At 45.1% G+C, this 15,454-nt stretch overlaps 1 protein-coding gene across 3 annotated transcripts in view; it reads left to right on the top strand.

The window, feature by feature from the left end:
• LOC138960174 (calcium uptake protein 1, mitochondrial-like) overlaps positions 1-15,454 on the top strand; it is a 29,828-nt gene that overhangs the window by 1,379 nt on the left and 12,995 nt on the right. The window contains exons 2-6 of one of the 3 annotated variants that reach the window (XM_070331945.1): positions 870-1,287; positions 9,533-9,677; positions 10,277-10,430; positions 11,283-11,320; positions 14,912-14,932. In XM_070331945.1, the coding sequence (XP_070188046.1) occupies positions 887-1,287; positions 9,533-9,677; positions 10,277-10,430; positions 11,283-11,320; positions 14,912-14,932 (759 nt within the window). In that variant the 5' untranslated portion in view covers positions 870-886. Of the gene's footprint in view, positions 1-869; positions 1,288-9,532; positions 9,678-10,276; positions 10,431-11,282; positions 11,321-11,794; positions 11,819-14,911; positions 14,933-15,454 lie in introns of all 3 variants that reach the window. The other 2 variants (XM_070331943.1, XM_070331946.1) reach the window with 2 other exon arrangements.

The raw sequence follows: 15,454 nt of genomic DNA, 5'->3' as shown, positions 1-15,454 counted from the left end.
GTACATATATATAGATGTCTGACGACAACCCTGCATGCTATTCACATACTTTTTCTGACACTGACACTGTGACTGTTGGATCATCGTTTGAAGGCAGTCAGTAGCTGAACGTTTAGAATACATGTACTGCTGTGTTGAAATAAAGATTGTTAAAAGAAACATTATGTGCTGAAACCTCCACACATTAAATTGGTAAGACTTTTCTTTCAAGGCTTTTTAGAACAAGGTCCCAGTTCAGTACGGTTTCCCTACTGGCACCCCACCCCTCCCCTTCAGTGCACATGTACACGAGAGCGCTCGGTCACTTTTTTTAAGATAAAGTATCTTGAAAGGAAAATTAACGAATATCGCTAATTGTTCTAAAAAAAAAAGAATGCTTTAAAAAAGTTTAAGTATGATATGTCTTTGGAAAACTTAGAACTTGTGGGAATTCTGTATTACCATATTGACGATCCATGCAAATTGGGAATAGGATTGTTACTTTTAACAGAGCTGCTTGAGTTGTGGAGTATTAATAAGAAACGAGTTGCGCTGTTTTTCATCTAAAGTATGTTTGGTCAAATTGGTGACTGCATGGGACATACATTGTACCGTTCATGAAAACTGTCTTGGCCTTCGTAAAATTGCACTGAAAACAGCGTCAAAAAAAGATATGCGTAAAACACTGCATCATGAAGGTATGCAAGTTGATTATTTTACTGCCTGTATATATGATGGTACATGTAGCTCAAACTCAAAGTTGTACAGGAAGGATAACAAAATCAAATTAAGCCCTCACCACGTTTTATTGACTTGTTTTATTTTTTTAATTGTCTGTCATAAAATTGATATTTATCAGAAAAGTTTCATCCTTGGTTCTGATTTTACAGGTTGGGATCACATCATTATGGAGAGACTTTTGTCTGGATCAGGCCGACAGTGCCTCAGCTGGCTAATACAGCAACACAGCCGCATTTTTGCCTCATTGTTTTCTTCTTTTGCGCCGTCCGTGTCATCACAGTCATCTTTGCACTCACAGTCACGGATTGTCGCACTTTCCCACCATGCAAGTTTTGTTCCAACTCAGCAGCAATTACAGATATTCAGCAGTCTTCAACAGATGCCCCACCGACAGCGACTAGTTCTTGCTTCGTTGGCAGTGAGGAGTTTGCAAACATCTTCAGTGTTGGGCGTCCGAAAGTCTCCGTACTCCAATTTTGGGCACAAGCAGAAGCCACCTACCAAGTGGTCATTCTTCTACTGCACATTTCTCTGCGTCCTTCTCACTTTTTTTGTCGGTTTCAATGGGTGAGTGTTTGCAAAAAAACATCTTTTCAGGATTGTTCACTGCAAAAACTTATAAATTCTTGCTCATAAATGTCAGCTGCCAGTTCCTTGAAACTTTAGATTAAATTACATATTCTTACTCCGAGTCACATATTTAGCATTGACGCAGTCGAGATGCTAGGTAGACTGAAAAAACGCTATCCCGTCTATAGTATAAGGGAAGCAACCCAAGCAAAAAAGTAGCAAGCTTGCTACCCTGGGTTGCCTCCCGTAGCGTGCATCACGCCACAGCTCTCGTACCCAATACGAGACACCCTCATTCGACATCTTTCAGCCAGAGAGACAGGTCGTGCTTGATTTCGCTCCTAGGCTGTTGTTTGCTGTCTGCTTGACACCCACCAGCCTCGGCTCCCCGTCTGCTCATAGCTGTTTCTAGCGGTGAGATTGTTCCATTTTGTTGTTGTTTGCTTTGCCATTCTGCTGAGAATTTTCTCGTCCGCGGACTTGTGAATTTTGCTCGGTAGTTTGTTGCTGTGGCCGCCATTTTGGTCGCCATTTTTCGCTTACACGTGGTGTATTTTGCTGGTTAGTTTGGGTCCGTGCTCGGACTTTTAGCGTCGACCAGTAGCACTTTTACCTGCTTGTAACTTGTACTTTGTGCTAGTTTATTCTGCTGAAGTTTTAACGTCCTAGAGACTTGTGTATTTTCAGTAGTTTGTTTTCTCGCGTGACAGCATGTCTGATAGTGAGAAAAAGCGAGCAGCTAAGGCCGAGAGTAAGGGCATAGGCCCTGGCAAACCTAAGCCCTCGGCTTCTACTTCTTCGGCTAGGAACCCCACGGTTCACGTTTCTGACCCGAAGACTAACTTCGTTTTTTCGGTGCCCATTTCGGCGCCGGAGGAAACTTCGTCTGGCTCGCGGGCGGCGGGCATTACCGCTACCACGTCTGTGGCTAGCCTTTTGTCCTCTTTGCTTCCAGAAATTGAGATGGCGTGGACGGACCTTGTTTCCAGCTCTGCCTCCCTCCCGGGGGTGTGCGACCCTCGGTCGTTGGCTTCCTGTGTTCCTGTTGTTTCCGGATCACCTGTCCAGCCTGCTGGCTTCGGCGTTGGTGCTGGAGGCGGTGAACAGGGAGGCGTTTCTCTTCTCGGCCGGCGCTCGGTGGCTACCGCTTGCGGGAGTGCACCTGAGCAGGTCCCTTTTGGGATACGGTCGTCACAAGGTATGTGCTCGCAGCAGCCGTCCGCGGCAGCTGCACTTCCGGCTCCGGCCGGAAGTAGTGGTTCACTGGACAGCGGACAGACCATGGTCCCTGCCGGTTTGAGCTACGAATTACGTAAGCAGCCGTCCGCGGCAGCTTCCCTTCCGGCTCCGGCCGGAAGTAGTGGTTCACTGGACAGCGGACAGACCATGGTCCCTGCCGGTTTGAGCTACGAATTACGTAAGCAGCCGTCCGCGGCAGCTTCCCTTCCGGCTCCGGCCGGAAGTAGTGGTTCACTGGACAGCGGACAGACCATGGTCCCTGCCGGTTTGAGCTACGAGTTACGTAAGCAGCCGTCCGCGGCAGCTTCCCTTCCGGCTCCGGCCGGAAGTAGTGGTTCACTGGACAGCGGACAGACCATGGTCCCTGCCGGTTTGAGCTACGAATTACGTAAGCAGCCGTCCGCGGCAGCTTCGCTTCCGGCTCCGGCCGGAAGTGTTGGTTCACTGGTTCGCGGACAGCCCATGGTCCCTTCCGGTTCGAGCCTTGCCCTGCTACAGCAGCCGTTTCCGGCAGCTGCTCTTCCTGCCTGGGCAGGAAATGTAGGTCAAACGGGTCGTGCACAGTCATCTGTCACTTCCGGTTCCGGCCTAGGGCTTCCGGGTTGTGGCTTGCAGACTCCTCAGCACCAGCTATGGCATAGTTCTGCTGTTGCGTCTGCACTCCCTGCTCCTCCCGGCTTTTCCGGTTCGGTTCCCGCTGCTTCCGTTGTGTCGCCGGTGAATTTCGAATACGGTGGTTCTCCTGGGCACACAGGCTTTTTGCCTCTGTTGGGACAGCAGCAGCCACCCACTTCGGTGGTGGCCGCTAGCTCCTCTCTTCAGCTGCCTTCGGTCGTTGGTGACTCTCATCTTCCTCTTAGTCAGGGGTGAGAGTTTCATCGATGGCCAACAGGATGGGCGTTCGGCTTACGGCCTTCCCTCGCAGCGTCATTTGTCGGGTTCTTTTGGCTATGAGCCGTCCCCTTCAGGTGGCGTTTCGGACTTCGGGTCCGTGTACGAGGAGCAGCTGCCTTCGGCGGCTCTGGCCAGCTTCCGAATTTACGTCAGCAGTCGTTCGCGGCAGCCGCTTCCAGCTCCGGCCGGAAGTAGAGGTTCACTTGCTAGTGCACAGACTACTGTCACGTCTGGTTCGAGCCTTGTCCTATGACAGCGGTCGCCCGCGACAGCTGTTCTTCCGGTTCCGACCGGAAGTGTAGGGTCACTGGCTAGTGCACAGGCTACTGTCACGTCTGGTTTGAGCCTTGCCTTACGTCGGCAGTCGTACGCGACAGCGGCACTTCCGGTTCACGGAAGTAGTGCCTCGTTGGAACGTGGACAAATAATGATCCCATCCGGCTTGAGCTGCGCTATACGTAAGCAGTCGTCCGCGACAGCTTCTCTTCCGGCTCCGGCTGGAAATGTTAGTTCATCGGTGTGTGGGCAGCCCATGGCCCTTTCCGGTTTGAGCTTTGCCCTTTGCACGGCAGCCATTTCCGGCAGCTTCGCTTCCGGCCTTGGCAGGAGGGTAGGTCAAGCGGGTAGTGCACAGGTTACTGTCACTTCCGGTTCTGGCCTACGGTCTACCTTTGGGTTCCGAGCTTCAGCTCGTAGGTGGCTCAGCACCAGCTCTGGCATAGCGCTGCTGTTGCTGCCGCACTTCCGGCTCCTCCCGGATTTTCCGGTTCAGTTCCCGCTGCTTCCGTTTGGTCGCCGGTGAATTTCGAACAAGGCTTGCCCTATGGGCATACAGGCTTCTTGCCTCTGTTGGGACAGCAGCATCCACACACTCAGGTGGTGGCCGCTAGCTCCTCTCTCCCACTTTCCTTGGTTTTTGGTCCCTCTCATCCTCCTCTCAGTTAGGGAATGAGCACAATCGATTGCCAACAGGAAGGACTTCGGTTGGCAAAGAGGAAGCAGCTACTTCTGGTTTGAAGAATCGCCCTTAGTAGCTTTTCGCCTTTTTGCCTTTTCGCCGAGCCCCCCTCTTCGACAGGGGGTGGCCTCCGGCGTCGGTTTCGTTGCTGGTTCCTCAGGGTTCTGCTTCGGAGCTGGCATCGGAATACCTTGCCGCTCCTGCGCAGGCTTCCTCCTTCGTGCCCTTAGCGGACCAGAGGAAGTTGCCTTGGCCAAGGTCGTCTCGTCGCCGCCTGTTGGCCTTTCCCCGTCCGCGTGCACCGTTTCCGGTCACGCCGGAACTTCTTCGCTTCTTACGAAGCCGTTGAGGAAGGATTCGGTTCTGCCGTTCTATGGGCAGAATCTCCTATTCTCTGAGGAAGGGGGCTGACAACTTTTGGAACTCAGTTCCATTTCCGAGGCTCTCCTGCGGGCGCTTCCTTGCGCTCTGGCAGATTCCTTGGCGCCCTTTCCCCTTAGTAAAGGGCAGGACGCGGAGGAAGTGTCTCACTCCTCTCCACACTTACAAGGGTGAACGAGGCACAGATGAGGCTGTCCTCTCTGCACTATTCCCATGCGGTCTCGTGCGGAAGGGACTTGTTTCTTGCCCACTCCCGGTTTTCTGAGGAGTCGACAAGGAACATTCTCAGTTCGTCATCCTTGGTGGACGGTCTCTCTCCGGCAGCCTGGCCTCTCATGCCAGAAGCAGGGGATTGAGACCAACAGAGAACAGCGGTTCCCTTCTTTTGAGCTTCAATTTGAAAGCAGCAAAAGCAGGCCGCTCCTAAGCAGGCTATACCTAAGCGGACTCAGCCTAAGCGGCCTACGTCCTCAGCTCAGGTGAGATTGTTTCTTTCACAGCCGTCATAGGCACGCTGGGTTTTTGAAACAACAGCCGGCCTTAGGGCTTCGGGGTGTTAGCCTCGGCGGGAGCAACAGCCATTTCATCCGTTGGAGGTGGTGGTTGTTGCTTTCCTTGTGCTTGTGGCTTCGGGCTTCGACATTCTTTCTCTTTCCCAGCGTATGGGTGCTGAGAGGTCGATTTCCGTTTAAAAGGGGGTTTCTGCCTTTGGGCTTCCCCGTTTTCTCTTGCCACGAGCTTCTGGACTCGGTCCAGGTTTGTCTTTCGCCGAGTCTGACTTTGTCTTTCTCTAGCGATCAGACGCGTTCTGGTGTTTCGTCCAAACTTAAGGTTCACTTGAGTTGGCCTCGGAAGTAACATTCAGATTTTCCTGAGGGTGCATTGTCTGGGCATTGCATGTTTGAGAAGTCATTCTTGGCTTGTCACTTTTTCTCAGGTTTTTTGGCTACTCCTCCCCTTTTTGGGCAGAGGTCTAGCTAATGTTCCAGTTTTCTCGGTGCCGGCCTCTAGGCCAGCATCTTTTTCGGCGGCCGAAACTTTTGGTTTCTTACTGTGCCTGTGTACTTTAAGTACTTTGGTGCAATGGCCGGCCTACGGGCAGCAAGGCTCTCGGCCTTAGCCTGTGTTATAGTCTCCTGCCTGTCGTGTTGCGACTTTGGCAATTGGTTCCTGTGACTGCGGATTTCGTCTCTTCCTCTTCTCCATCATGCTTGCATGATGTGAGTTGGGACGATTTCTGCTGGGGTGGGCTTCCGGCCTGGTCACCCCTTTTTCACTTGCAACTTTGACTATTACTGAGAACTCTGGTCTCGGGAGGCTGACGGCTGGTTCGCTCTGCGAGTCCGCATTTGCGGTGCTTATGCACTACCTTAGGTCGCTTCGTCCCCTTTTTTACCCCTCTCTCTGCTTTCGCAGGGATGGGCAGGGGACGACCGGTGACCGCCTCCCTTGAGTTTTGCTCATTGAGTTGGACCCTGGTACTTGATACTCAGGCGTCTCTCTCTTTCCGGTTTGGAGTTTGGTCACTCTTCCGGAGCTGACTGTTCTCTCAACGGCCTTTTGGGCCTCACTCCATCCCAAAGTTTTCTTACTTTGGCATGGTTGCCTTATGGTCTCCGTGAGGGTCGGTCCTTTTCAGGGCTTAGCCGGCAACCTTACGCACGGATCTTTTCCAGGCCATTAGCATTTCCTTCCATTTAAGGGGGGGGGGGGGGGGGCAGCTTGTCCTTCCCTCTACTTGGTCGGGTTTATCCAAGACTGGGGTCCTTTTCCGGACTGTTTTACGGTTCAGAAGATTGGAAGAAGTGCTGGGCACAGCTTACTGGCTCTCTGAGGTCGTCTTTCGCATTTCTTGCCTGAGAGGCATCTCGGCTGTCAATCAGGGTGGTTCTCGGTCCGTTTCTGTCCTTTGGCAGTGGGCCAGTTCCTGGCAAGGGTTTAGAGTGAGTCAGTGGTTGCTTTCTCACGGGATCCTTTCCTGACTTTTGGCAGTGGGCCAGTTTCTTGGCAAGGGATTTTCTTGCCCTCCGCCTTGTCATAGCTTATGCTATCTTTCCCTCGGCTCGGCCCGAGCCCATCTCCAGGGCCTGGGCCTCCTCCTTGGCCTTTTTTGCCTATGGGGTTTGGATGATGTCCTGCGCACAGCTTCTGGCGCTAGGATTTTGTCTTATCAGGTTCTGCAGACATTGCTGCCCTCTGTCAGGATGGGTCTCGGCCTATTCCTTCCTTGGCGGCAGCTGGCTTTTGTCTCTCCAGAACTTTAGAGTGAGTTTGAACTTTTTGATCTTACCCACCACCTTGTTGGAGTTATCTGCTAAATATGTGACTCGGAGTAAGAATATGTAATTTAATCGAAAATTTTTAATTAAATTTTCATTTGATTAATATACTTACCCGAGTCACATAGGTAATTCCCTCCCACCTTCCCCGCTTTTAGTTTCTTTGTATTCTAGAAGTCGAATGAGGGTGTCTCGTATTGGGTACGAGAGCTGTGGCGTGATGCACGCTACGGGAGGCAACCCAGGGTAGCAAGCTTGCTACTTTTTTGCTTGGGTTGCTTCCCTTATACTATAGACGGGATAGCGTTTTTTCAGTCTACCTAGCATCTCGACTGCGTCAATGCTAAATATGTGACTCGGGTAAGTATATTAATCAAATGAAAATTTAATTAAAAATTTTCGAATTATTAACTTGTTGCTAGCCTTCCATATCCCATACGAGGTATGATCCAAACAAAATGATCAAACCGCGATTATACAAGTCTCAGGCCACTGATCATAAAAAGCAATGTATCATTTGAAAGGCCAACCATTTAACTAGTACACTTCTAAAAGATGACGTCATTAGGTTACTACGTCATAAATGACGAGGTTTTAAAATACGTCATTTTTGGGTTGTGCTTCAAAACGGGGTCTTTTGTCAAGCGCCATGAAAATCTTCACTTCTTTGAAAGAGTGTAGCCGGGTGATGGTACAAAGAAAATGTCTACAAAGCTGAAGAACGTTACATGAATCAAAGCTGTTCCATATTCTACAATTTTACAAAAGATAAGGGAAATCAAAACTGGGGAAAAGGGGAATAACTCTGACAAGCCAAAAAAACTTCCGACGAGTGCTTCAAACGAGAATAATGTAGCTGCTGTGTCAAAATTTAAGAACTACGATTAACACGTGTACATGCAAGTATAAAGTGCAAAACCTAAACTTTCATATATATATGGAACAGTCCAGAGAATTCTACTCGATGATCTTCCGCTTCAAAAGCTGGCCGCAAAATGGGTACCTCATTAGCTGAAAGGGGAACGGAAAGAGCATCCAGGTCTTCTTGCACGCGATCTGCTCAACCGTTACGAACCCAGTAGACCCGGATTTGTTGTTCCTGTAGTCACTGATAACGAGACTTTGGTTTCCTTCTACTTTAGTGCCAGAGAACGCAGAAACAAAGCGTGTCTAGACCAAAATGACGAGATGCATCACATTTGTAAGCGAGGTTTTCAAAGCAGAAACAAGGCTTTTCGCTATATTTTTCGACCACGAAAGTCCCGTTGCTGTCGATATTCTGTCTACTAACAGTACCGTCATTGTCACGTACCATAAACAGACTATTTTTTTTGTGTGGCCTTATACTATAAGCACTTGCTACAGGGTTCGTACAGATCATGGAAAACCTGGAAAGTCATGGAATTTGATTTTTAATTTTCCAGACCTGGAAAGTCATGGAATTTCAATTCAAGCCATGGAAAGTCATGGAATTTAAAAAAGAAATAAGAAAGAAGAAAAAAAATTAACCTTTAGCACGCCAGTGGCGATTTTCGTCGCCCAGCCATGCCCCCCCTTTGCCAGCCAGCGGCGATTTGCGTCGCCAGCACAAGGCTTGTTCGTATGACCAACTTCTCGTTCGTATTTGCATACGAGAATAACGGTATTTTTAACGGCACTTGAGCCAAAGCGAGGCTCACTTCCTTCCGTTATCTCGTCGTGTCGTCTGCGCTGCATTTGAGTCGGTTTCGTCGAAGTTTTCTGCTTTTGTTTTTGCATCGATAAAGTACTTTAGCGCTTCGACAAGCAAGATGGAGGATGATGAGTTTGAAACTTTCTTTCGAGTTGTTTCTTGACAACAAAAAGTATGCGGAATTGGAATGAATTACCGAGGAAGATCTTCGCAATGAACTGTGTATCGCGGTGATAAAAATGACAGTTCGTCAAGTCACAGTGACGGTTACAAAACAGAATTTATGAAAGTGCAGATGGATACAAACAGTGGCTGGTCCAGTTTAGTGAAATGACAGGACCAGCAAACATTACCGATAATCTGACTGCGTAGCAAATGCTTGACTTGCTTGTTGTAGAGACACTGCGTAGAAACTGACTCAAATTCAGTGCAAAGCAAGCCAGTGTCAAAACTGGCAGTGACAAGACGTAAAAAGTGTGCGTGTTCGGAAATGGCGACCTGTGGATCTTGTCATGGAAAATGTTATTGAGGCTCAGGGAAAGTCATGGAAAAGTCATGGAATTTTGTTTCTAAAATCCCTGTTGCTGATTGTTTTTTTTTTTTTTTTTTCTTTCATTGTCATTATTCATTCTTAAGAGAATGGCAGACTGCCTCAGAGATGTAGCTGTTGAAAGAGATGACTACTGCTTGGCAAAAACATCTACAGCCGTTAAAAGTTTGACAGTAATGATGATGCTTGAGTGCCTTTAATACAGTTACTGGTTTTGTAGTCTTGACTGTATTCTTCCAAGCATACATTTATGTTGTGTTTCTTAACAGAATGGACTGGATTGTAAAAAAATTGAAAGTCGATGCTGCCTCAGCTGTGGGGTCTGAGGATGGGAACGCTGCCAGCGAGGACTCTGAGCCCGAAGAAGGGGAAGGCAAGAAAAGGAAGAAAAAAGTTGGATTTCGTGACAGAAAGGTAAGTCATTGAAGCCAATACAGAAAAAAGAAAAACAAGAAAAGTGAGTTTATGGGACATTTTATCAGTCAAAACGAAGCATTCACAAGGACATCAAACTATGGTCTTTGTTGTGGATGGCCATACAAACTGTAATGAGACAATAAAAGAAACTGAGCTGCTTGGTTGTTGACTTAAATCTCTACATCAAGATCGGTAGTCCAATAAAGAAACAGTTAAATTATACACCTCTTTACAGTTTGCTACCAAATGTCTGGGCTTTTGAAATCAGAATTGATATTACCCCAGTACTTTGGTAGGGGAACCCTTTTGCCATGCAACAGTTTTGAGAAATGATTTTTTTAATTTGCTGACTGTGTCCTGACTTCAAGTTGACCTTTTGTTTGTTGTGTTTGTTCCATGTGCATGTGTGTGTGTGTGTAAAACTTGGTTGCGTTTCTTTGTCAGATTTCTGTCACCCTCAAAACTAACAATCAGTTTTGCACACGATAATATTGTAAACTTCCTGAAGCACAAAAAGGAACGTTTATTGATATGTACATAAAACAAAAAATGTAGAAACCACGTGTGAAGCTCTTAATTCAAACATGGTTGTGCAGATCATCGGTTATGAGGATCGAATCCGTGCCTACTCCACCCCAGACAAGATCTTCCGTTATTTCGCCACGTTGAAGGTCGTTCAGGATGGGGAGATTTACATGACACCCGAAGACTTTGTCAGATCAATCACGCCAGGAACAAAGCAGCCTGAAGGTATGCCTATGCCATATTTAGACAATATTTACTTTGAAGTAGCAGCGAAGTACCTAAGCGGGGTTTAGCATGGTGAATAACGCCACAGTGAAAACTGAAATTTAGGTTTATTTTTTGTTAGAAGAGACCATATCCCCCTACGGATAAATAAATTGGAAAGAAAAATGAAATGTGGTTTTAAAAAAAAAAAGGGCTATGCTATGCACCCATGTGTGGCACTACCAATGTCGGTTACCTTTCAAAGGACTACTTTTATGACGGGCGCAGTGGCGTGGTGGTAAGACGTCGGCCTCCTAATCGGGAGGTCGTGAGTTCGAATCCCGGTCGCTGCCGCCTGGTGGGTTAAGAGTGGAGATTTTTCCGGTCTCCCAGGTCAACTTATGTGCAGACCTGCTAGTGACTTTAACCCCCTTCGTGTGTACACGCAAGCACAAGACCAGGTGCGCACGGAAAAGATCCTGTGATCCATGTCAGAGTTCGGTGGGTTATGGAAACACGAAAATACCCAGCATGCCTACTCAACGAAAGCGGAGTGAAGCTGACTATACTAGAGTATAGTGTGGGGAACCCAAATGGGCAAACGAGCTCACACGTAACCAGAAAATTCTGGAACGCTGAAGAAGAAGAAGAAGACTACTTTTATGTACTGGTAGCAAAAGTAGGGCTGAGAAAGCGTCAAATTAGTGACATCTACCCTCAAAATCGGTGGGACGAATAAACGTTTGAAGTTATTGTGAACAGCTCATTCGCCGGTTTGTTCCTTTTTGTGGTTGTAACATTACTTTGTTTTGTTTCCAATGCGTTCACCTGTGAATTACATATTAATCAATAGCAAAAATTTACTTTGTGCAGGTTTGGGCCTTGACAGCTTCAAAAAGTATGATCCACAGGTTGGTATGAGTTTTGCTTTCTCTGAAACTGATTATGTTTATTGTGGGGGGTTTTGTCGCCATCAAAGCGTTTGTTCAGAATTTACTGAATACTTTAGAAAATGTTGCTAAAAAGAGAACAAATCACCATTTAAAACAAGTACCTGTCATAAATAGTACAGGAACAGTTATTGAGTTATTGAGTGTCTGTGAACAGTAAGTAATGGATCACAAGCAAATGAGGATGGGGAAAAGGTCCTGTTTACTGTTTTACTTCCACTTAACTGACTCCAAATTACATATTAAATATAGTGCTCTCTCTCAAAGGCTGTGGAGGAAACCAGTGATATCTGAAGGAAAAAGTCAATTTTGAACTTGTGTGTATTTTTAAAGTTCAGCTATTTATTCTGATGCACTTGTTGGGTTGTGAAAAGAAGGCATTTCTTATTGTTTTGTTACACTTGATTGGAATATTTTTTAACGTTTATTTGCCAGAGAAAAGGAAAGAAAGAACGTTCAGTAAGTCCTTAGTAACTGTTGTAACCTTAGCGCATAAATTGAGGCAAGAGTCACACTAAATCCGCAAACAGTGTTACTGTTAGTCAAACCGCTGCATGCAAAACCCACAGTCACTCGCTTCTTGGTGTTAGGCATTTTTTTGTTCTAATCCGTTTTTAGTGTGGAAAGTTTATGTTGTGGATAAAACTAAAGCCTGATGTAAACAGAGATACAAAATGAACTGTCGCTTACTCCAGATGTCTGAGGCTGAGCTGTACAGTGGAACCCCCCTTTTAAGACCTTCACAAATCTGAGAAAATCAGGTCTTAAAAAGGAGGGAGTCTTAAAATGGGGGTACATTTACAGACGTTATGAAGAGAAAATGTGAGAAAACGGGGTCTTAAAAGGGAGGGAGTCTTAAATTGGGGGGTCTTAAAAGGGGGGGTTCACTGTATTTATGTTAACTGACAGCATTTTATATAATTTTACATTAGGAGTGATAGATCAGAACTGTGGACTTAATCACTAATTTTGTATTGTGGTTAATGAAACTCAGCAGGACCAAAACGATAGCAGTTTTTAATACTATATTCTAAGCAGATTCTGTAAAACAATTCCCAATGCACCTTGGTGGCTAAATGCATGCTCGCTGTTGCTAGTAAATTATGAAGAGCGTGCATGATAATAGATATAATAACTCTAAAAACGCTCACTGCTAATATGTGCATATGATTGATTTGAAATGATTTTGAAAACTGCCCCTTCGACTGAACTAGCTCAAAAGAAGAAGCAGTATTTCAAATTTCATTTCTTTTCTTTTGTTAAAAGCGACATGTTAACCCAAACAACTCGACTTTGTAGTGATTTTTACAAGGTTCAAGGAGCTGAGATTGTCAAAATAAATGCATTTGGGGTTTCTTCCACTTCTTTTCAACTGCTGTTTTATTTTGAGAAGAATGATATGTGTTTCTTTTGACATTTAGTCAAGTTTTGACTAAATGTTTTAACATAGACTGTGAATCGAGAGGAGGCTGGTGGTGGTGGTGGTGGTGGTGTGTGTGTGTGTGTGTGTGTGTGTGTGTTTGTGTGTGTGTGTGTGTGTGTGTGTGTGTGCGTGCGTGTGTGTGTGTGTATAGAACGGTTCCGAGAAAACTACTGGACCGATCTTCACGAAACTTCACATGAGAGTTCCTGGGTATGATATCCCTAGACTATTTTTTCCTTTTTTTGATAAATGTCTTTAATGACGTCATATCCGGCTTTTTGTGAAAGTTGAGGCGGCTCTGTCACGCCCTCATTTTTCTATCAAATTGATTGACATTTCGGTCAACCAATTTTCAACTCAGTTCGGACTATGATATTCCATTTCAGCGTGGAAGCTTAAAAATTAATTGATGAGTTTGGTCATTCAAAATCTCAAATTCTAATTAAAATTAATGTAATCAGCCCAAAAATGATTCTATCTTATTCTTTATTGTCTCCTGAATCCAAAAATATATAGATATGCCATGTTTGCTCTGAAAATATACTTACAATGAATGAAAATATGTTAACTAGGCAAAATTATGATTACAAATCAAATTTGATCAATCGATCCAAAAGTGATTTCATCTTATTCTGTATCATTTCCTAAATCAACAAATATATTAGTATGCTATGTTCACTCTAATAATGTGCTCACAATTAAAGAAAATTGTTAGTACCTTCGCATGCTTTGCGGATCCGAGCGTGACCTGTCTCAGTCTTCTGCTAGCCAAGACTTACTACATTTAGTCTCGGTGATGGCTGTTTTTTAATATTGATCTTTTAGTTTCAACCCGACATGTTGACTAAATGTTTTTATACCGCTTCACGCGACTTGTTTCTTCTGACATTGTTTCTTGTGAAATTGAATCGATTGTTTACATAAGATATGTTTAGTAGTCTGGTTTCACAACCACAACCAGCAAACTGAACAAGGAGATTTTCTAGTGATACTGTGATGTTTATGGGGAAAGTGCATGCACACAAACAGGCAGGCACACACACACACACACACACACACATGCCACAGACACACAAACACACACAAACGCATACATACACACACATACACACAAACAACACACAATCAACACACACACAACACACACACACACACAACACACACACACACACACACACACACAAACAACACACACACACAACACACACACAACACACACAACAACACACACAACACACACACACACACACACACACACACACACAAACAACACACAAACAACACACACACAACACACACACACACAAACATACACACAGACACAAACAACACACACACAAACAACACACATACACAAATAGACAAACACACACACACACACAAACAACACACACACAAACAACACACACACACACACAAACAACACACACACACACACAAACAACACACAAACAACACACACACAAACAGCACACACACACACACACACACACACACACACACACACACACACAAACACACACACACAAACAAAACACACACAACACACACACACACACACACACACACACACAAACAACACACAAACAACACACACACAACACACACACACACAAACAACACACAAACAACACACACACACAAACAACACACACACACACACACACACACACACACACACACACACACACACACACACACACACGGTACCTTTTATGGGCAACAGGTCCAAGCAAGAAAAACAGTGGTCTAAATATGTTGTATCCTCAGACGGGATTATAGCTCAAGATGGGCGTGTTTGACAAGGTCTGCTAGCCATGAGCATTAACAAATTGTGTAAATGACTGTAAATTATATAATATGTTATGATTCTGACAGAATCCACATCAAAAGTGTGCTATTTTTGTTTACACCCGACACATTTGTTTTAACCTGATTTCCTTTATTGTTGTTACACTTTCCACATACACAGGACATTTTTAAATGATTTCTATTAGTGTTGTTACACACGACACCTCCACAGGCAGTTGTGACATGATTTCTGTTAGTGTAAGCTATACATGTGTTCACTTGTGGCTCGCTGTGAATCGACTTTGCTCACTTTCCACCTATTTTCCCCCCACATGTAGAAGGAAAGCCTGAAAGACTTGGTGAGTTAGTTTTCCCTTCTGAAACCAGATCTTAGCTGCTTTATTTGCCGTCTGTTTGTTTGTTTTTGATTATTTGTCTTGCTTTCCATTTCATGAGTACTTGTATGCTTAAAGAGTAAAGTGATTGATGTAACCTTTTAAAACTAAAACGAAATAGCGCTCTCATCATAAAAATATACTGTTAACACTGTCAATATAATCAGTTTTGTCAACTTGTTCACATAGTAAGTTTCAGTAAGAAGCCAGCAAAGGTTTTTTTAAACTTTTCTTTCTTTCCAATTTTGATTTTATTTTTCAATTGAAAACCTGCACACTTTAAGTTTATGAACTTTATTTTTATCTTCATGAAAGTTTTTGGCATCTGAGGCATTTTACAGCTAAGGTCTGGCAAAGAGAATGGTTTGATCCTACGAAAGTTCTTGTGCAGTAATATTCTGTCCTTGTATTATTGACTGTGTTCCACCGAGCACGTAGATTTCCTGCACTTTTCCTCATTTGTTTGAATTGGCTTTTTTTTTTTTT

The sequence above is a fragment of the Littorina saxatilis genome, linkage group LG2 (assembly GCF_037325665.1).
Source record: "Littorina saxatilis isolate snail1 linkage group LG2, US_GU_Lsax_2.0, whole genome shotgun sequence".
NCBI lineage: Eukaryota > Metazoa > Mollusca > Gastropoda > Littorinimorpha > Littorinidae > Littorina > Littorina saxatilis.
The sequence above is the reverse complement of the archived record's forward strand: the minus strand, read 5'-3'. Positions and strand labels throughout refer to the sequence as shown.